The following is a 21,798-nucleotide window of genomic DNA, read 5'->3' on the forward strand; positions in this document are numbered from 1 at the left end:
TATTTTCTCAGATTGTCGTGCTAGCTAGGAGCAGAGATAAGGGTGCGCGAGAGCTATCTGAAGAGTTTTTTTTTTTTATCGGGGATAGACTATAGAGGCAATCTGTGTGTGAGCAAAACTTCTGTGTCATTGTTACCGGGGGAGAGGAGGATGATGTTGAGGCGGTAGCGTTTGTGTCTGGCTGAGCTCGTGCGCTCATGGGCCGAGGTGGGGTGACTGGTTTGGCGGTTGTGCGCCTGCGTACTGCGGTTGGTGCTCTGGTTTTTGTGTGTCATGGAGTCAGCGCCGGTCCAGTCTTCTCTTCTTCCGTAGTGTCTTTTCGCGCTTTGTTTTTTATCTTCATGACCTCTGTTGGGATTGGAAGTAAAGGGCAATGGCATGTTCAGAATGTGGGGTGGTTTAGTGATGAGCACATTTCTGAAGGAAAATGAAGGTGGCAAGTGCTGTCTTCTTGCACTCACTATGCCTTCCGCATTTGTCGTGTAGGCGAGAATACTGCACGGTTTCACTGTGCTCTCACACATGACGTCACGCTTGAGACCATCGTTCCTGACGTGAATGCATGGTTTAGAGCAGCCTCACCCAGGTGAAAAAATTCCCTAAGTGGATCCGCTTGCAAGTCGGTTATGGAACCAGGAATTGATTGCTAGCTTGGAATGTATTTCCAGCTAGGAATGAATTCCAGCTAGGAATTGCTTTCCAGCTGGAAACACGTTTCCATTTTCAAATGGATCCACTTGCAAGGCGGTTATGGAACCAGGAATCGATTCCGAGCTAGGAATCGATTCCGAGGTTCCTTCGGAACCCACTTGCAAGTAGTTTATTGAAGCGGAGCCAGGTTTCAGCATCAGTTTCTATTCTGAACTGCTGTTGCGGCTCTGAAGGAGAGCCAGCCTGTGCTGCTAGCCTGGAATATGTACAGAAGCCAGGAAGGAAGATGTGATATTTCCTCCTCTTCCTTTTCACAAAGCTGCTGCCAGTATGTGGCCTGTTCATTAGCCTTCTTTACTTCAGCAGCTGACACAATACATTCAGAGTCCGAAACGTCTGACTCGGAGAAGTCTTCGCTGTCGTGGTGTCTTTTTCTTCCCACCTAGATGCAAAACGAACAAACGTAAATATACTGTGAGCACATAAAATATGGACGAATTTACATCAGTTCTTGGTGCCCCATGGGCTTCGGTGGCGTTCTTTTTTGCATTCTGTAGATTGCACTGAACAGATTTTTTGGCATCTCAAAAAAATGCATGTCACGAATTGGTACTAATAGATATCAATGCTACTTCACCAGAAGATGCCTTAGACTCACCAACTGTCAGCAATCCTGTCCATCCCAAAGCTGCAACACAAGACACAAACGATGAGTGAATAGGACTGCTGCTTTTTCACTTGTCGTCCGTGTCCTCTGTTACTGCTCCGAGATGAATAGTCAACTCCAAGTTCCCCACGTTGCTACTTTAGTATCTACAATCCTATTTTGTGCACTTCACAACATTATACCCGCCTGATAGCCAGTAAAAAGTGCTTCTGTCCATACCGGATTGTGAGTGAACTGGGAATTCTGTGGGAACTGTGTAGCAGCTTTGCTGATTTTTGCCAGGCCCCCAGTATTCATGTATTTCTGCATGAGTAAATAAAGACAACAACAACAATAATAATAACAATTCAGTTTCATTGAAAAAGCCCGTAGAAAAACATGTTGCAAAAGTACACCTAATGCCATGCATAAAATTGTAAATGTTTTGCTGCAACACTCACTAAGCGTTTCTCACTTCAGTCGCGCTGGCCCTTATTCCACACGATTCATAGTATCTTGCAAGCGTCCTCCATTTGTATGACGAACTGCCAGCTAAAAGACAAGACACATAACAAAGTCAGTTACAAGCATGCGCAGGGGCTCTTGGAGTTCCCCCACTAGCTAGCGTGCACTTACGCTATTTTAAATAACAGTATATATACAACAGGGAGTAGATCTACACATTCAGATAAACGTGCATAACTATCAAATCAAACTACTCACCATCGTAATTGCAGTCACATGCGTCGCTCGTAGTTTTTCGTGATTTAGCTGGTGCAGAATTTGTAGAGACGAAGAAACTATGCAAAATGCAGCACTTGACTATAGAGATTCAAAGACATTCACGTTTTTTGCCCGTCTTGAAGAGTTGAAAGACGGGAACTGCTACCACCCGCCTACCGCTCACGACATTTCAAAACACGTACTGATGCAGGTGGCGCTCAGTCTGCTCCACTTGTCGACAACGAGGCCGTTAAAGTTTCGGTTTCAAAAAGTGAAAATTACGCAAAAGTTCGATTTCGGTACTCTGCGAGAATGTTTCTGGTATATTTACCGACAAAAAGTAACTCGGGCGAATTACGGTAGGGTCATAAACAATTGATATATTATAGAATGTAAATGGAGATTATCATTTATCTTGCAAAAACGCCCGGTGGACCCGGTGCACGTATCTGCTGTATGCACCTGAAAGGAATGCAGAGCGTTTTCAATTCACCCTGATGAAGGTTTGCAAATATTTCTAGGGCAGGTGTCAAAATTACAGTGGACCAGCAGGGATAAGTTCACTTGCCAGCGAAGTGGAATACAACATCCACTTCGCACTCTAGAACTAGATGGTAGGCACACCCAGTTAAACTGGAGCATGGGTTAAACCAGTTGGAAACCACTTGGCAGTCAAGTGGAACCAGATGGAAGCACATCCAGTTCAACTGGAGACTGGGTATAGCCAGTTGGAATCCACTTGGCAATCAAGTGGAACCACTTCACTCTACACCGGAAACAGCTTGTTCCACTTTAAACCACTTTGGCATGCAAATGGATCCACTTCAGATTCCAGTTCAGATTTTCACCTGTTCATTAGAGCAGTAAAACCGCTGTTCTCGACGATGTTGTATCGCGGTGTTCATCATGCGTGATTGTTTCTGCGACGTTCGTGTTCAGCGCTTCCTTCGTATTTCACGACGAAAACTTGCGCATGCGCATCAAGGCTGTGCCGCGCCGACACGCACGAGTTGCCAGCAAAATCGCTTCATGCGACTTGCTGTCATCCGTAACAACCGTTAGTGCAGTTTGAAATGATCTTGCAGCGTTATTGCGATATTAAAGCCTGATCTCCACATGATCCGCTGATGAAGCACGAAAGTAATCGCAGCGCGCGCGACAGATCTAACTGTTTCAACTCTACCGTCTGCTGCAAACCGCAAGTGATCGGCAAAAGAGCGACAGTGATGTCAATGTCTCCGCCCTCACTTAACGTCACAGAAAAACGTCATACGCGATTCAGGCAAACCCTTAATGGGAAGAACAGTCTCTGTTCGAAATATCGGCGGCTTCTGTCCTGAGGCAACTCCCTTCCTCCTTAATGGGGTATGTTTCACGATCGTTGTTTTGTCTTTCTTTTTGCTTTTCTTCTTTCATATGTTCGCAGTCGCTCGCCGTATGACTCATTTCATCCTGTTGGACACGGCTCTTGCCCTTCACCGGTACGATAAGCGTCGATATGTAGTGATGATGTGCAAACCTCCTTGCAAGCAATAAACAAAAAGGAAGACCGGGCCCTAGAGCCCACATCAAGAGCTTTGAATCCCAGTGATTTACAAAGTTTGTTCAGGCATGCCCGAAATTCTTGTGACCTGGCTAGTAGGAGACGAGACGCAATACTTGCACCTAGCTTTTCTGGTCAGTAGCACGTACAATTTATCGAGCTATAAGTGCACCGAGAGCCACATATGTACAGGTCCCGTCAACCTTAATAATAACACTGGAAAAAATAGTCTCGTTCCCGAGCGCGATTACAGCAACCCTTGGGCCCATGAGGAAATCTTAATTGAACAAAATTATTTTGTTACTATGTATAACGCAAGGTTTTTATTAACAAAACATTCCCCCATGGCTCCCAGGGTGGCTGTGCTTGGAAATGAGACCAAATTTTTTTCCAGTGTTATTAAGGTTGACGGGAGCTGTACAATGTCACAGGTCCCCCAAGGTGGTCCAAGGTCCCAGGGCATTTAACGCGTCACTTCGGCCCGTGATTCGCCTCGAGCTCTTACGCGAGCATACCAAAGCGGCCTTGGAGCGCCCGAACTTTGAATATAATGATAACGATCGCTACGTGAAAGTTCAAGATCGGGGTCGAGAGGACATGATACTACAAGAGCCATGACGTAAGCTGGGCGCACGAATGGGAGCACAGCGCAGGTGATCGTCTCCGAGGTCGTCTGCTTCGCATTCGCATCACAATATACTAAGTGAAAAGACATGGGTAAATACACTTACTTTCGTTACGAGTAAGTGCTTAAGTGACAATGTTCCGTGGCACACGGTGTTACGCTACTGCGCAGCACGAAGACGTACGACGTTAGCCAGAAACAGCATTCCACAAGCCGATCTCAGAATCCATCACTCCCGCCCAGCAGTCGGGCGCCAAGTTCTCTGCTGCTCCCTGACAGGCCTTGCCGAGGTGACGTTGACAAAGAGGGAATTCCGGAATTCTCTCAACATCCGTCGTCTGCTCTTGGCATGCATTACATCAAATTTTGTACAGAAAAAACTCCATTAATTCGCGTCGGATTTATGGCGTTATTATCGATGATGAACGTGGAGTAAAATGGCAAGGTAGTTTCGGAATTGACCGCATTGGATGCGATAGCCCATTTAGGTCACGAAGTAGAACTCCACCCGAGAAACGTCATCATGATGTTTGTAGACAGACTGAAATCGGAACGGGAGGGCTGGGTTCCACGGATGGGCACTTGTTCGCTGGCTCCTATTGAAAGAAACTTAGCACCGAAGGTCGCGTTCCTTTCAGGGACCATCGTAATCCCCTCAAGACCGTGACTTGCGGGGGCGACCTTGTTCGCCCTAGCTTCGAGCGTAGTAGTTCAACTCTACCAAATTGGTGGCGCTGTCGAACAGTATGACGTCATTTGTTTATAAACAGGGAGAAGTCCATTGGCCGACAAGTACTGCGTAGATGACTATTTCCAGCACGGCTCGAATTGTTATGTTTGGCTTGGTTGCCTTGTCCCTTGTTGCGAAGAGAGAAAATAGAAAACAGTCGCGCTAGCGAAACTGAGATTGAAGCATCAAACTATTTGTTGCCATTGTATTAATGCGTTAGCCTTAGAAGCCCCATTCTGAAGGAAAGCCGGGGTCATAGTGGGGTGGCTGTGGTGTCCGCGTACAGCGCGGCACGTGACGGAGAAGAGCGAATCAGGCTGCGCTCCGGAAGCTGATTCGCTCTTCTCCAGCTCAAGCTCGTCAGCCGGAGCTGGTGCCGGTCGTCCCTGGACGTTCTCAGACGTGTCTCGTGCGTTCTCCGAAAGTTTCGCGAGCGGCTGAGTTTGTGTATCGTGCCACGTGGTTAGTTTAAACTGCAACGTTCTCCAATGGATCCCGAACCTTCTGCTAGTCAAAATACTAGCCAGTGTACATATTCGCGTTTTTCATGACCTGTAGGTGGCGCATCTAAACTCCAACATGGCGGACGAATCCAGGTTGTCGCTTAGTTTTGATTTTGAGATGTCTGAACTGTGCACGTGACGTCACGCGCAGCCTTTGCACGCCTTGGGGCCACGTGACATGAGAAAACATGGGGATGCTTCACAGGCGTCTTTCTGCGGGCCGAATTAGGCAGCAGCGTGTGTTTTTGCAATTTTCTCTCGTAATTGCATGCATACCGCAACAACTCACGGCATGCCCTCCTACCGTAACTCCGGTATGGCAATATGTTTTCCAATGTCACGTGACCAAACATGGCGTCACTGCACAAGCCTCATTCTCGACGCGTTTAAGGCGAACGAGTATAAAACGCTGCTCACATACTTCTGGCCGGCGTAACCGGGTTGTCCAAAGAGAAGGCTATACTAGTTGTCGCGTATTATTTGCGAAGTTCTGGCGTGTTTGATCAACCACATTTCGTGAAGGTGAATTTCACGTTTACCGGTTGCGCGGCCGAAATAGCAAGCAGCGAGTGTCCTGCGCCGCAGGAATGTGAGAGACATGCAAGCACACGACATCTGTGCTGCAGTTCTCTTACAGCTAACATCTTCTAGTCACTAGCCATTTTTTCATTGTCATCTTCTAAGTGTGTAGCTGATTCAAATGCAGAGTTACAAAACTGACTTGGTATACGTTTTCGCGCTATCTCTTGCGCTTTCTTACACATAATGGCTATTCAAGTTTGAAACAAACTTGTTCTGTTTTGTCTGGACAAGTTTTTGCTTCTCTTCCTGACGTGAGTTGCACAGAAGTGTGCTTCACAAAGAAAGAAAAAAAGAAAAAGAAAGAACGTTCGTTAGATATGTAGGCAGTACCGCTCCAAGAGCTCTGCCAGACACACACAAGCATTGCTGATGTAACAGGTTTGCTGATTTTGAGTCGCTCAATCCATTTCTTCCGAGGATGCGTCGAAGTAGGCGGTATTCTATGTGTGGAAAGAAGAAAACGCGGAAAGACAAACTGGCTGTCCCCTCGGCGCGCAGGATCGCATTGTAACACAGAACAAAACTAGTTTGGTTTAGTTCGCTGGTCGTTGTCTGCAATGTTTACCTCATCCATGATTTCAACAGCAAAATACGGGTGCAGCTCAGCGGTTCATGCGAAAAGCAGCAACTTCTCCGCAAGTGTACGTGGGGTCGGCCGGGTGTACCTGGTTTGGCTAGTCCCGAGTTTCACCGCTGTGCGGCGTCGATTTGGCGAAAAATGCGATAGAAGCAATTAAAAGCAAGACGAACGTCTAATGTGAGCGCATTGTCATCGCGTTAATTACATTAATCGCCCCCAAAATTATCTGTTGCGCTGTTGTTTGCAAGCACACCGAATCGATTAGCTATCGAATAGATAAATTCTCTGAGCTTTGCTGCTTTACAGTACCTTTTAGACACTTTTTTCTTTAACGTGGCAAAATAAAGCGGCCAGGACGTGACGAACGACAACGTTCCCGAAGCTTCCGTTCACAATTAGATAGTTCGTTAACGATGTTATAAGGAAAAAACGGACGTTTATGGCGCTTTTTTGTGTGGATCTTGTGGGGAAATTTTCCCACTTTTGTGCCTCCTTTACCACAATAGGTGCATTCTTTTCGCTTGCACCTCCTGCACCAGATCTGAACTGGGTTATTTGCGTGCTGCACTTTCCTGTTGAAAAGAAAGGTATTACTAATAAAGTTCCTTTCAGCTGGAAAGTGCAGCTCCCGAAAACCCGTCTTGCCTGGAGTCCAAGGTAGTGCAGTCCAGTGCAAGTGAAAATAATGCGCTTAATGCTGGGGGCTTGAAAAGCACGAGCGCTGCATGCGCTTGTTGGGTTTAGCAGACGCGGGACTATAGGGACAGCACGCTAAAGTTTACGGCCGACACCCGCGCCCCCACTAGGCGAAGTGTGGGTAACCTCCTGGTACCTGCCGCGCAGTCCCGTACAACTGCATCCATTTCGATCACCGCTCAGAAGGGTTGAAGTTAGTTAAAGCTGGTTACGACACCGAGACCGTGATACAACAACAGTCAGACGGCTCGAGAGACATTTACCTTCACGTTTTGTGAATGGGTTCTGGGCGAAAACGGAAGAACGGCGGCTATTGCTGCGTAGTAAGCTGCCACAACAACAGGGCTTCCGTCAAGGGAAAGCAACCTGCCATAAAGTTTTATGCTTTCCCTTTTCATTTAATGTAATTTAGAAACTGGTAAATCAACTATTAAGTGGTCTTATGCTTGTTCCTCAGATTTTTTTTTTTTGTATATTGCCTAGGATTTGGCAGCAAATTTTCCTGTTTCCTAGGGTATTTACAGCAAAGCAGAAGCGCACGCAAACAAGCGACCAGTCACATGTCAGTCTGGCTGTGCCGTATTTGCAAAGAACGGCGGAGAATAATAGTACCGGGTTATGTGTGGTTTTATTGCACGTTATGTGAGCGATGGGTTCAAGGGGGTTGCGTAGGAGCCTACGGGCTTTACATTGTCTGATTGGATTGCAAAAACTAATTTGTATAGTTAATTACCACGTCGTGTCTCATATTTCCCCACTCGATGTCTCGTCTTGCCCCGAGGGTTGGGTAAGGTGAGACAACCTGCATTTTTGAATTTCTTGTTCTGTTATCTTAGACCGCCTAAATCCGTTCTGCGTTTATAGGTTAGAAGCTCTAGACCCCTGAGAATTCCTATGGCTAGATGTTCTTTCTTTTTTTAAAACACGAAAAATTTAAAATTTCATATTCAAGTGCAAATTTCTGTCTCATTTTGCCCCACTTTACCCTACGTGTGTTCGTCTGCGCTAGACACTGTGCCGTCAGTTTCGATTTTCCGTCACTGAAGACTTCCTCGCGTACGGCTTTCACGTGTTTTGCATTCCGGAGCAGATTTCATTTCTTGACAGTACTTCCACAGAAGTAGTCTGGAAGGTCAATGGGAAGAAAGCCGCCAAATAAAACACGCGTGACTGCACGTACGCCGTGATACTGTCCCAAACGTACCAAAGCAATGAGCGGCTCCGTGTGGTACCGAGTCAAAATGTACGGAGTCACCATAGAGGGCGCGCTCAGGCAAACCACCAGAGCGCCCTCAAACTAGCGTGCGGTGCCTATAGACCTGTTTCTGCGTGCCGGGTGGCGCGAGTGAGCAGCAATATGAAACGCGCGGTAGTTTAGCAAACGACGTAGTACTTTCAAATACATGGTCTCGAGTTGTTCCCACTTGGCAAAATGCACCGCTTTTTCGATGGATTTCCTACAGGTTTGGTAGCTTTCCTCGGCGCCATACCGCTTGAAACACCGCGCAGGCCCGCTGATGAAACTACCTACTGTTTGGATCCGTGACCGCTTGGTCCCAGCAACAGCCGTATAGGAGATGTGCCGAAGAGTCGAGCCTTATGACCAGCTCACATTTTGCGGTAGATTTTCCAAAGCGATCTCCCCCTTCCTGCTATTCCCTCCGCATATCTATTCGCGACTGTACACATCCCGTAAAGCCGCAGCAGTGGCCATACGATGCAAACTTTGCTACCTGGATGTACCCCTCCCTCCAACCAGCAGCGCGTGCAAAGCGAGACAAGAGGAGCAGAGAGAGTTTTCGAAAGGAAGCATATTTAATAGGCCGATATGCGAGAATTGTGAGGGTTCGAAATGGGCGTCTGAGAGCAACGTGCGATATCATGCACAGGGGATAAGTGTGAATACATTCAGCATGCACTGTCCATCACGCTACTACGGGCAGTCATTACATTCTGAAAAGGGAACCGACGCAGGGATCGACTTTTATCTTTGCACCCTTCTTGGCACAGCGGTAGTGAATTGAAAAGTCAGGATTCGAGTAGACAGGCAAATGGCACTTTTGTCGATCTGTTGACCCGCCGTCCTTACTGCAGGACATCATGCAAGAGCGTATAAAAAAGAAATCCTGTGCAGTCGACCAACCTTTCTCATAAACGCCTTTGCCCATGGCTTGTAACATTGCGCGAACCGCCTCGTAAGCCAAGCGCGACCCGTAAGCCCTGGCCAAACTCGCATCAAGAGACTTGAATCCCAGTGATTTGCCAACTTTGTTCAGACAAGCCTGAAATTGACCGAATTTCGTCTGGCTAGTGCGAGACCAGACGATATATTTCTGGTCAATCGCTCGCACAATTTCCCGGGCCATGAGTACTCCGAGAGTCGCATAATTTATGTAGAAAGGAATACGTTCTTCCTGATCCGGGTAATAGAGTGGCGTGCCTTGGAATCTTACAGGTACAACTATCCAATGTAGAGGTTGTGTCATGTACGTTATGTCCGTGTCCAGTCTCCACCCAGCAATGGCCGATGCAGTATCACTTAATGTCTCTCTGAGCAGAAGATTCATTTCGAATGCTCTGGCTCGGAAGTAGAGGTCAACGAACCCATCATTCTGGAGTTGGAAGCTGGAGTAGTCCACGCCTTTGCTCAGCGTTTCCATATGCGTCCTATCCAATGTGTAGAACACCAACCTTTTAAGCGCATCATATGCGTTTTTTCGAGTAGACTCGTCCATCCAGGCTAAAGCGTTCGTAGCGATCACCGAATTCCTGATGTTAAGACCCATGGTTTCGATGGGTTTAGCGTTTTTGCTGAGGCCAGATAGTATGGACATCAGGAAGGGCCATGTGTGGCGAAGAAAACCTTGCGTAACTTTGACACATATGAAGGGCTTCGTGGAACCTAGTTCTCTGGTCTTTAACACGTAGGGAAGGGAAACGTCTTCCAGAACGCTTAAAAGAGAATATGCCACGCTGACTTTGAGGGGCTTTGAAGCCAATAACGTCTGTGCCTGTGCGATGATATCGGGGTTAGTTACGAGGATGGTGTCGGTGGGTTGCAGGGGTTTGCCAGGGATGACTCTGTTGATGAGCTTGACGACGTCCCCAATCGGTGGTGTGTGTAAAAGACCTACGATGCTGCTAAGAGGAAATTTCTTCTCTTCCACCGCCTTCTTATTTAAGATACGGAAAAGTTCCTGATCACACTTTTGAACTTCATCTTGATACATTTTCAGTGCTGTTTCACTAGTCAAATTGAAAACCGTATATATGGAGCGTGCGGCGTCTTCGATGTAGAACTTAGCGTTATGCTGATACGGCTGGGCATCCACGTCTTGTACGGTAGCCGCTTTGTGCACCATGGATTTGTAGCTCTCGACGTTAAAGTACGTGACATTCCCAATTTTGCGCATGTTGAGGGCGAACGTCGTGTGAATGCCAAGCATAAGGGACACCCTCCCAAGCTCTAAGACTAGATGAGTGAAATTCTGTATTTTGAAGAAGGCGGAGATGTTGACGTACTTGTTAGCGTCCTTCACGATGGCGTCTAAGGAACTCTTTTCATTCGTGAGGAATGTCATGCAGGTGGTGTAGAGTCCACCGAGGAGATGCATGCCGTAGCGGTTGGGTTTTCCACGCGAGGCTGATTCCAACGCAGTGAATGTCGTCCGCTCCAAAACACGCTGTCCCGCCTGCATGAAATTGTTCATCCCCGTCGAATTCCACCACTTATTGCACACATATCCATAGAAATCGTTGCATGGCTCGATGGACTTGTCTAGGAGCTCAGTGATATTTTTGATGATGCTACGACACATGGCACTGCGACATTCAGTGTTGACACTGCTGTGAATCTCATCACTGCTTTTGAATTGCCATAGGACCAGGATGACAGCGGCAAGGAACGTCGCCACGATGGCTATTCCAAGTATGGCTCGAATCGTTGGGAACTTGGACGTCTTTCCCCTTGCTGTAGAGAGAAAATAGGGAACAGTTACACTAGTCAAACCTCAACCTAGCTGTGCCCGTTCTTATTTGTGTTTCATTGTTGTTTGTCTCCCACCTCACCAGACGACGTTATGGAGCAAGAGCCATAAGACAAACGATCGCGAGTTGATGAGTGCAACAAACTGTCCTTAAAGGGATAGGTCGCTCTCCAGGTATCGATACGTGGATTTTGAATTTCGAACTTTATCAGGCCCGTGCATTACTTTGCTGTAGCTCGAGCGGTATGATTTCTTGTAAGCACACGGAAGCAAGAGGGCTTCCCTGTGGAATATGATGTAGGCGCGACGACACTCTGACAACACGAGGGCGTTTCCATTTCCCTGGCAGAAATGCTGCTGCTTATCGCTAGCCCTGAAGCAACGTCACGAGACGTCACACGACCTGACAGCAGCCTCCCGCGCTACCGGAGCCCGCAGGAAAATACTGAAAACTCGGAAAACACATCGATTTCGAACGAAAGGGGGTTGACGGGGAGTTCATTGTTTTATTGCACACGTCCAGTACATTTCCGGGTGCATGTCTAGTTTAGCGGCGCCACTCGATTTCAAACTTCTAATCTACATACCTGCATAGAATTTTGCATGGTGCATCGTAATCCAAAACAATCAAGCGGCGGTCGGTTCCACGAATTCCTCCAGAGATCAGTTTCCCCGGGAAAGTTTCGGCAGCGGCGACCATGTCATCTCCATGCGCCCATTGTTTACGTATGACAGCTTACGCACACCTCGGACTCTTCCCAGCATGCATTGCGCCTGTTCCCTCTCGCTCGTTGCCAAGAATGCACAATGAAAGCACTAGATCTCGACGGGTATCCTTTGTGGTACTCCTACGCATCAGCCATAGAGCTTGGTTTCCCTCACTAAACGAAGTATAGTGAGGTTGGGTTAGGCCAGGTCAGTACATATTAAACGCGGGGGGGGGGGGGGGGGTCCGGGGGGGGGCGGCAGCCCCCCCCCCCCCCCCCCCCCCCCCCGCAGTTGTTCGAGACTGTGCTGACAGAAGACAGTGCCAATTTTGGCGCGGAGCAATTGCGTGAGGAGGAGGCCGACTGTCGTCCGATAGCGGAGTTGCTGTGCGTCTCAGCAACGAACAGGCGAAAGGCATGCTGGGAAGAGTGCAAGGTGTGCGTAAGCTGTCATACGTAAACAATGGGCGCATGGAGATGACATGGTCGCCGCTGCCGAAACTTTCCCGGGGAAACTGATCTCTGGAGGAATTCGTGGAACCGACCGCCGCTTGATTGTTTTGGACTATGATGCACCATGCAAAATTCTATGCAGGTATGTAGATTAGAAGTTTGAAATCGAGTGGCGCCGCTAAACTAGACATGCACCCATTTCCGCAAGTTCCGCTAGGGAACGAACTGTCCCTTCAACTCCCGAAATTGACCGACGAGTTTTGTGTATACTCCGAAGAAAAAAAGTTGCCAACGTTTATGCAGTGCCTTGCCACTTGTAAGTGCATATGCTCTCCCTTTCTGCGGCCCGCTATTCTAATGTCTCACTGCTGGAACATTTACCTGACTTCAGTTCATCTCCCGGCTTCAGAAATTTTGCGCCTCCTGAAGCACCAGGGTGTACGTCGTCGACGCCTTGGCTGGGACCACCGCTGTTCGGCGACCTGGGTGACGCCTCGCTTGAATGGGCTGATGCGACAGGATTGTGCGTGCCCTCATGGCGTGCCTTTTTGGCGTGCTTTCCATCAATCTTCGTGGATGACTTTGACTTCTTGCTGATCTTGGAAACAGCAGTACGATGGCTTTCAGCCATGGTACTCGCAGTGACTGTTCTCTCGCACGGGGATCACGAAGATATTTTCTTCTTCTTCTTCCACCACTACGCAGTGGCCACAAGCCACACAGGGCGATTGGCCAGGGATATTTTCTCCTTCTTCAGCCAGGAGGGCAGTGGCCGCTAGCCACAAACGGCAGTGACCGTGATTGCAGCTGTGAGGTTTTTCTTCTACCAATCAAAAGATGGTCGTGAGCCACTAAGGGAGATTGGCCAGGACAAACGCGTGCAATTACGTCTGTGTGGTAGTGATGAGATGTAAGGCCAGGTTAGGTTAGGGTAGGTTAGGAGGTATTTTCTTCTTCTTCTTCTTCGTCTTTCTCCGCAGTGGCGCATAGCACGGGGCAACTGGCCACGGATCGTGACATGAGGGCCCAGTTAATGACGGTTACGTGAAGCGATGAGAGGATGAGATGAATGAAATGACTGAATAAAAGATGAGCGGGGGAATGGAATGACGACCTGACAATCTACCAAAAGACAGAATGGAAGATGCCGACAGTGGAACATCGTGGGCACGGAGCGGGACGGCTAGGAACATGGCGCGTTGGGATGAGTAGCCCGAACAATGGAGAAAAAAGTGTTCAATAGTTTCGTCTTGCTGGCAGTAGGGGCAAAGAGGAGAGACAGAGCGGCGAATTCTATGGAGGTAGTAGTTTAGCTGGATGACGCGACAGCGAAAACGCGTGAGCAGAACCTCCATTCGCCGCGAACCACAAAGGAGAGGGTTCCAGCCAAATTCCAGGTGCGCTAGTTCAGGCCGCGCGCGGAGCTGCTGTTGGAGGGCAGCAGCTCTGCGGAGGCTGTCGAACCTTTTGTACATTGCGTATAGAACCGTAGGAATGAGGGGTAGAACAGCGAGGTGAGTAGATGCGACGGCGGCACGCGCAAGAGAATCCGCGACTTCGTTAGCGGGAAGCCCACAGTGGCCGGGAACCCATGTCAGAACAATTTCATGGATGAAGGAGGGAGAGAATGCGAGAAGCAGGTCACGTTCATGCGAGCTCCTGCCACTGTCCAATTTGGAGACTAGGGACAAGGAGTCGGTGAAGAAGCAGACTAGACTGTGCGAGGACGGCACGGCTTGGAGCGCCATCAGAAGAGCCAATAGCTCTGCAAAGTAGATCGGGATGTAGTCAGGGAGGCGGATGCTCCTGCGCACGCCCATGGATGGTATGAAGAAGCCAATGCCCGCTTTCTCGTTTACGACAGAGCCATCGGTGAAGATCGCAAGGTGAGAGGAGAGTGAACTAACGTGACTGTCGAGGAGCGCGGAGAGGACTGCAGGGGGAGGAAGGTTGGCGCGACCAGGGTTGAATAGGGGCACGACGCGGATACTGATATCCGGAGCGGGAGCAGCGGGCGATGGAACCAACCTGGATAAGCTGACCGGCATCGCATAGAGCTGGAGGAACAAGCGTTCGGCGAACGCCAGCTGCGGGTAGATCCTGGGGGTCCACCGGAGGGCGCGGAAGGACGCGATACTGGTGACGCGGAAGGCAACGCGAAGGAAGTGCTGACTAGAGAAAAGAAGTAAAATACAGCGGAGGGTTAGGGTGTTGAATCGGGAGGACAAAGGAATAACGCCACTCTCAGCATAAAGGTGCGATATGGGTGTAGTGATTGGTACGCCCAGACAGAAGCGCAGCGCCCTGCGTTCGAGCAGCAGAAGAGGTCGAAGCTGCGTTTGCGGACGATTGGAAAAAATGGGACAGCCAAACTCCAGGATAGGGCGAACGTACATCTTGTAAATATGCAAGAGCACCGGACGGCGGAGGCCTGATCGCGTGTTGCTGAAAGAGGCCAAGAAGTTTAGGGCCCGGGTAGCCCGGCTCGCGATGTAGGTAACATGAGCCGAAAGGCTGTAAGACGCATCATACCAGATCCCTAAATACTTTAGTTTGGGAACCTGGGGAAGAGCAGAGTTGCCGAGCAGCAATTCGTACGAGACGGAAGCCGGAGTTCGCCAAAGGAAAGAAAGGACTGCCGACTTTCCAGCGTTTATCGAGAGGCCGAGGGATAGAAGCCAATAATTTAGCGTATCAAGGTAGTGCTGGAGCAAGGCTTGCAGCGCGCGCGGAGACGACGCCGACGCCAGAAAGGCAATATCATCTGCGTACACGAGAGTCACAATGTCAGGGTGAAGCGGCACGGAGCGTAAGAAGAGATTAAACAAGAGAGGTGAGAGGATACATCCCTGCGGAACGCCCCTGCACTGCCGATGCTGAGACGAGGAGTACGAGCCATCCGAGCAAACGAACATGCGGTTTGACAGAAAGCACTTAATCCAGCGGCCGATGTAAGGAGGAAGAGCAAGGGAGTCCAGCGAGGAAAAAAGCAGGGACAGCTCGACGGAGTCGAACGCCTTCGCGACGTCCAGTGTGACTAAAGCAGTATACTCAGAGAGGAGCCTCGCCTTCGAGAGGTGGTTGTTGATGGCCACGTGGGCTATCCAGATAGAGCTTCGCGGGCGAAAGCCGATCTGAACCGGCGAAAGCACATCGTGCGCCGTCACAAACCGCATGAGGCGATCAAAAACGACGCGCTCAGCCATTTTGGCGAAGAGAGATGTTAGTGCAATAGGTCGCAGGTTGTCCAAGGTGCAGTCTTTCTTGGGATCCTTACGAATAAGCGTAATCTGTGATAGTTTCCATATGGGTGGGATCCAGCACTGACGGAGCGATGTCTCCACCAGAGAGATCAGCAGGGATGGATACGTGTTCCACAGCAATTTCAACATGCGGACAGAAACCCGGTCCGGACCCGGCGCCGAGGATGCAGGCAAATTGCGAACGTGCGAGTCAAGCTCATCGAAGCTGACTGGTGCAAACTGAGCGTCATCAAAACTGCCACTAGGAGCATCAGGTAGAGGCGAAGCGTTCGTGAAGCGCACCGCAAGACCTTGCGCACTGCGCTGCAGCAGATTAAGAATGTCAGAGGGGATAGACAGACGGTGAAAGGACTCTGGGGAGGATCTGGTTCTTCGCAGAAGGCGGTAGAGGGAGCGCCGGCGAGCAGGCTGCGAAACAGCCGAGTGAAGGGAGGAAAGGAAAGTTTCTTTCGCCGTACCAATGATTTGCTTAAAAGACGAACGGCGGGACCGGTACAGAGACCAGTTGCGGGGCGAACGATTACAGCTGTACTGTTTCCAGGCGGCCTTTCTGAGGCGGAGAGCGCGTGGGCAATCGTCATTCCACCAGCGCCGGATAGTAGAACGCGTTCTTTCTGGAACAGAGAAGGAGGACGTCGCAATGGACTCGTCGCTGACAGAACAACGACGAAGTGTTCTGTGGAACGGCCACGCCGATTCTTCGCTCTGTAGATTTGCTGTAAACCTGCATAAGTTACAGTGTTAAGCACCTTTCGTTAGACCTTTATCTTTCCCCGTACTTCAGTGACACACGGGAAAGTGCTGGTCTAGGTCACCTTCGCCTCGCCAACCGTCAAGGGAAGCGGACGCTTCGCCGGCTCCAGAGTCATTGCGGGCAGTGTCAGTTATACCTTATGGTTTTGGAATAAGCTTAGGCCGACAACAAACTGGGAAAGCTATGGATGCAAACGAGCACAGCAAAGTACAACATCCGGACGAACGTAAGTGCACCCAACAGAAACGTCCTCGCGTTGATGATGACGATGAAATTGACAATGGCAATGACAGCGCCCCATCAATTGCAAGCGACATCTCTAGTAATGAAAACAACATGGACGATGATGGTTTCATCACAGTAGTTCATAAGAAAAACCGTAAAGCGGGAATTCCCGTGATTCTCAAGCCTGTAAACCCCGAGCAGTCATTTCTAAAGGCAAACCTTAATGTGGTAGCAAAAGAGGTTCTACAAGCAACTCAAGAACGAATAAAAAAGCACAGGATCGCTACTGATGGCAGCCTTGTGATAACAGTTGCCACACTCCCAGCAGCTAAAGCCCTCTTGGCTCTGACTAGCGTCGCTAGCATCGCAGTTACTACACGAGTACCAGACTCCTATGCCAGGAACATAGGAAAGATAAGTGGAATGAGGGATCAATATACAGACGAACAGTTGCTAGAATACTTTCGCCCCCTCGGAGCTATTGACGTCCGTCGACAACGGTCCTATCAAGAGACAGAAGATGGTGACTCGCAAGTGCAAAATTCGCACACTGTCATCATAACTTTTAAATCAGAAATAAAGATGCCAGAAGAAATCCATCTTGGATTTCACACATACCAAGTTGAAGAGTATTTTACTCCTACGCAATGTTTTAAATGCCTACGTTTCGGCCACCTGGCTAGAAACTGTAGGGGGCACACACGTTGCAAGTACTGCGCCGGCCCCCACCAACACAAAGAATGTACAACTAAACGTGAAAAGAAATGTGCTAACTGCCAGGGGCCTCACACTGCCACATACGGAGGCTGCCCCAAACGAAAGATTGCTGCAAGGTCAGTCAAGCATAATGCGTATGAAGAGAAAGTCACCAGAAAAGAAATCCGGACCATGGATGCTGAGTTGGTTCATATACCAGAGACTGCACCCCCAGATATGTCAGAAGAAAACTTCCCAAATCTTCCGCGCATCTCTAACAAACCCGAAATACAAAAGGCTAACACAAGTGGATCTCAGCCCCACCCTGCTGCAAAGCCTAAGGCAAGCGTGTGGGAAACAGAAGACACCAAGAAAAGGGCCAAAAACCCTGTGCGAGCCCCAAGACGTAAAAGGCGCACTCAACTTGAGCAACACAACGCCGAGCAACAGAATACAAAGCAAAGAAGCATGCAAGACAAAGAGGCTGTAGCTTCACACGACAGCCGCCGAGATGCCCGCCAGCAAATAACCCCATTTGATGGATCCACACTGGTTATGCAAATAATACCCTTCGTAATAGCTGCACTCAAAGCAGTAGTAGCCTCGCTCCCAAATGCACGGGATATCCCAGAAGTTAAGCAAGTTCTCGCACTTGAACCGGAGCTTCTCAGAGTACTCACCGCAACCCATCATGGATAAGCTCTACTCCACAGCTTTCGCCATCCAATGGAATGCAAATGGACTGCAAAACAAGCTCAACGACCTAAGAAACTTTCTACATAGATACCCCGTCCCAGTCCTAGCTATAAGCGAAGCAAACATCAAGGGGACCATTCGCCTGGCTAGCTATGAAGTGTACTTCTCACAAGGCAACAACCCTCGTACCTTACTGGCAGTTCGCAAAGACCTCCCTTCCTGCCTCCTCTACGTCTCCAATGCATGTGATATGGAATACGTCGCCGCAAAGATCAAACTGAAAGGGAGAACAGTCACTGTTATCAGCGTTTACATACCCCCTCATTGCACAGTCTCTCTACGGGAAATAAATAACCTACTTGGGAATCTACCCTCCCATACTGTCATCTGCGGAGATCTAAACGCTCACTCACAGCTCTGGGGGGGGGGGGGGGACACATGACAGACAGAAGAGGACGGCTAATCGAGTCCGCAATTGAGCAAAACGACCTCTGCCTGCTCAATGATGGCTCCCCAACATACTTGAAAGGACCCACCTATTCTTCTCCACTGGACCTCACCATATGCACACGTGATATTGCGTCGCACCTAGGCTGGACAGTTGACGTTGAGACAAGAGGAAGCGACCATATACCAATCCTCATCTCCTATGATGAATATAAGCCTCACAGGAGAACCTTAAGAATATACAACTGGAAAAACTTCAGACAGCACAATACAGCATCCCTCCATGAAGGACACACGTCGAAAGAATTTGCCCAGGAAATTGCAAATAACCTAAAAGCAACCAGCAAGCAGGTCAACGTTCCAAAGTCGTATACAAGTATCGACATAGAGTATGAACGGCTGCGAGCAATTCGCCGCCGCGCAGAGAGAAAATACAGGAGAAACGGGGACATAAACTGCTGGATCGAAGCCAAAGCTACAAAAGCCAAAATAAAACGACACCTGAAGAAACTATCGATCAAGAGCTGGACAGATACCTGCAACAACCTGTCCCCGACAACTACCGCGAATAAGATGTGGACCATAGTAAAAAGCCTCAAATGTGTCCCCTCCCAAACAGCACCCTTCCGCACCATCTCTCTGAAAACGAACAGCACAGAAAAAGAAATTGCCAACAGTTTCCTGGCAGCCCTAAACAAGACGTCAGCATAAGTGTCCTTTACCACCAGTCTCTACGGTCAGCAATTGTGGACAACAGTATGCAAGGCAAAGCCGCCCCCAAAGAACTGGAAATGGACTTTACAGTCCATGAACTTAAACGTGCTATCCAAGCAGCCTCCAACAAAAAGACAGCCCCAGGTCCAGACGGGATATCCCATAAGTGCCTAGCAAACATAGGGCCCAAAGCCATGAAGATCCTCCTCGAAATCTACAACAAGAGCTGGAGGACAGGAATCGTACCAGAAGAATGGAGAACGGCACGCGTAATTCCAGTCAGAAAACCCCTGAAGCCAAAGGAGGAAATTACCTCCTACAGACCAATCAGCCTCACAAGCTGCATTGCCAAAATCATGGAGCGAATGGTTCTGTCTCGAATACAATGGTGGTTGGAGCAAACGAACTACCTACCCGAAGAATTCGCCGGATTTAGAACATCCCGCTGTACAACAGACTGCATCACAGACCTCGTAACGGCCGTACAGCATAACAAAGCCTTGTCCATCGTCACAGTAGCAGTCTTCCTTGATATCAAATCAGCGTTTGACTCCGTCAGTCATGCCCACGTACTGCAAGCAGTAAGAAAATCAGGGCTGAATGGAAAAACATTCGCATGGCTCACCAGCTTTCTCACCGACAGAAAGGTCTTTATGGACACCAACGAAGGGAGTACACCCCCAGTCACACTTGTACAAGGAGTTCCGCAAGGAGCAGTTCTCAGCCCGACACTCTTCAATCTGCTCATGTCGGAGCTCGCCAGCTTACTACCACCCAAAGTAAAATATACCATGTATGCCGACGACCTCTGCATATGGAGCAGTGGAAGACGGATACAGGCGATAGAAAACACACTTCAGTATGCCCTAGTAACCATCGCCATCTTCCTTGAAGAAAGAGCCATGGACCTCTCAACCAGCAAAACCGTCTACTTACCCTTTACAGGAAAACGGCTGAAAAACTTTAAACTCACAGTGGCCGGAACCGAAATAAAGCGGGTCACCAAGCACAAATACCTGGGAGTCACCATCAACAGGAATACAACATGGGGTGACCAAGTTAACCACCTGGAAAAATCCACAAGAACCTACACAAACATAATGAAAATCCTTGGCGGATACCGATGGGGTAACAACAAGGCTCTTCAAGCAATGCACCGTGGCCTCATCAGGCAAACAATAGCCTACAGCCATCCCTTGCCTTCAAAATCTCTCTCCGTCTGAGGATAACAGACTGCAACGTATCCTAAGTCGCAATCTACGCATCTGCCTGGGACTTCCTAGAACTGTCAGAACGGATATAGTACTTGCCGAAGGAAGAGAGCCACCCATCCAAACCCTTCGCAAACAAGAAACTGAGCGGCACCTTATCCGTCTCCTCACAAGACACTACGGGCACCCCCTCATCGACAAGATAAAGCAACGCACCAAATGTAGCATCTATAAGGCCATCCGATACATTGACTGCATTCTTCCTAAGCATCGTGCAAAAAGACACTATCAGGACACGGCCCCCTGGCTCCTACTCCCACCAAAGATCTCCACTGAAGTACTACCAGGGATTGACAAGAAAAACGAAACACCACATGTGGCCCTAAAAGCACTAGCCATTTCACATATTGAAGAAAACTACCCGGTAGCAATGCAGGTGTATACCGACGGTTCCACATCGAAAAACAGATCATCCAGTGCTTTCGTAACCGACGGCATAACAAAAGCGTACAGGTTGTCCCACAAGACAACATCTACAGCAGCAGAGCAACATGCAATTTTGAAAGCTCTACGCCACATCAGAAAATCCCAAGCCGGGACATGGGTAGTGTGCTCCGACTCCAGAGCGGCCCTCTACTCCATCCAAGAGCAGGACCCACAAGACCGTATTGTCTACAACATCATGAAGGCGCACAGCGAAGCCGAAGCCTTAGGACACAATATATCACTCCAATGGATACCGTATCACTGCGACATCTCCGGAAATGAATGCGCAGACAGAGCTGCAAAGGAAGCCCTTAGCAAAAGTAGGATATCTGCAATCCCCTTTACAAAGTCAGATGCCAAGAGCCTTCTTCGTAAAAGTACAGAAAGAAGATCGCGCACAATTTGGAAACAATCAATGAGACCAAAGGACTACCTTGCATTCATCGACTCTGAAGCAGACAGCATAATTCCAAATGGAATTGAACGATCAGTCAAAACAGCCATACATCGCACACGACTTGGAGCGCTGTACACAGGAACTACAAGGCGCCAGCTAAGGCTCTGCGACTCAGACCTTTGCAAACGATGCAAAGTCCCAGAGGATACACACCACATAATCATGCACTGCCCAGAATATAGCCAAGCCAGACTTAAACTCCAACAGACTCTAGCGGCACTGGACAACAGGCCTTTCTCCTTTTGCAAGATTACCGGAAGATGGCCCACAAGGCACCAACAATCCAAAGCACTGAAAGCGCTCTGCGTTTTCTTAAAAGACAGCGGTATAAAAGACCGCTTCTAAATTCCATCACTCCCAATTATTATATTTTAACGCGTAAGAACTGGAGCTGCTGGCGCCCTTACGGCAGCCACCCGGCTCC

General features: G+C 49.0%; 3 protein-coding genes and 1 long non-coding RNA gene across 4 annotated transcripts; 1 reads left to right on the plus strand and 3 right to left on the minus strand.

Moving 5' to 3' along the window:
* Positions 1-817: 817 nt before the first annotated feature.
* Positions 818-2,257, minus strand: LOC135397693 (uncharacterized). Its single transcript, XR_010423698.1, has 4 exons — positions 2,021-2,257; positions 1,759-1,849; positions 1,538-1,621; positions 818-1,093 (listed from the first exon to the last, which is right to left on the minus strand). It is a non-coding gene; the product is annotated as an uncharacterized LOC135397693 (long non-coding RNA).
* A 6,824-nt stretch (positions 2,258-9,081) lies between these two features.
* On the minus strand, positions 9,082-13,300 carry LOC135397694 (uncharacterized). The gene is made up of 2 exons (XM_064629299.1): positions 12,807-13,300; positions 9,082-11,249 (listed from the first exon to the last, which is right to left on the minus strand). Exons 1-2 carry the CDS (start codon positions 13,054-13,056, stop codon positions 9,226-9,228), a joined length of 2,274 nt encoding a protein of 757 aa, XP_064485369.1. The 5' UTR covers positions 13,057-13,300; the 3' UTR covers positions 9,082-9,225.
* Positions 13,301-13,465: 165 nt separating this feature from the next.
* LOC135397516 (uncharacterized) lies at positions 13,466-16,557 on the minus strand. Its single transcript, XM_064629119.1, has 2 exons — positions 16,504-16,557; positions 13,466-15,991 (listed from the first exon to the last, which is right to left on the minus strand). The coding sequence occupies exons 1-2, from the start codon at positions 16,555-16,557 to the stop codon at positions 13,466-13,468; spliced, it is 2,580 nt and encodes an 859-aa protein (XP_064485189.1).
* A 68-nt stretch (positions 16,558-16,625) lies between these two features.
* LOC135397517 (uncharacterized) lies at positions 16,626-18,062 on the plus strand. The gene has a single exon (XM_064629120.1). The coding sequence runs from the start codon at positions 16,626-16,628 to the stop codon at positions 18,060-18,062; it is 1,437 nt and encodes a 478-aa protein (XP_064485190.1).
* Positions 18,063-21,798: the final 3,736 nt, after the last annotated feature.

This window comes from Ornithodoros turicata, chromosome 6 (assembly GCF_037126465.1).
Source record: "Ornithodoros turicata isolate Travis chromosome 6, ASM3712646v1, whole genome shotgun sequence".
Taxonomy (NCBI): domain Eukaryota; kingdom Metazoa; phylum Arthropoda; class Arachnida; order Ixodida; family Argasidae; genus Ornithodoros; species Ornithodoros turicata.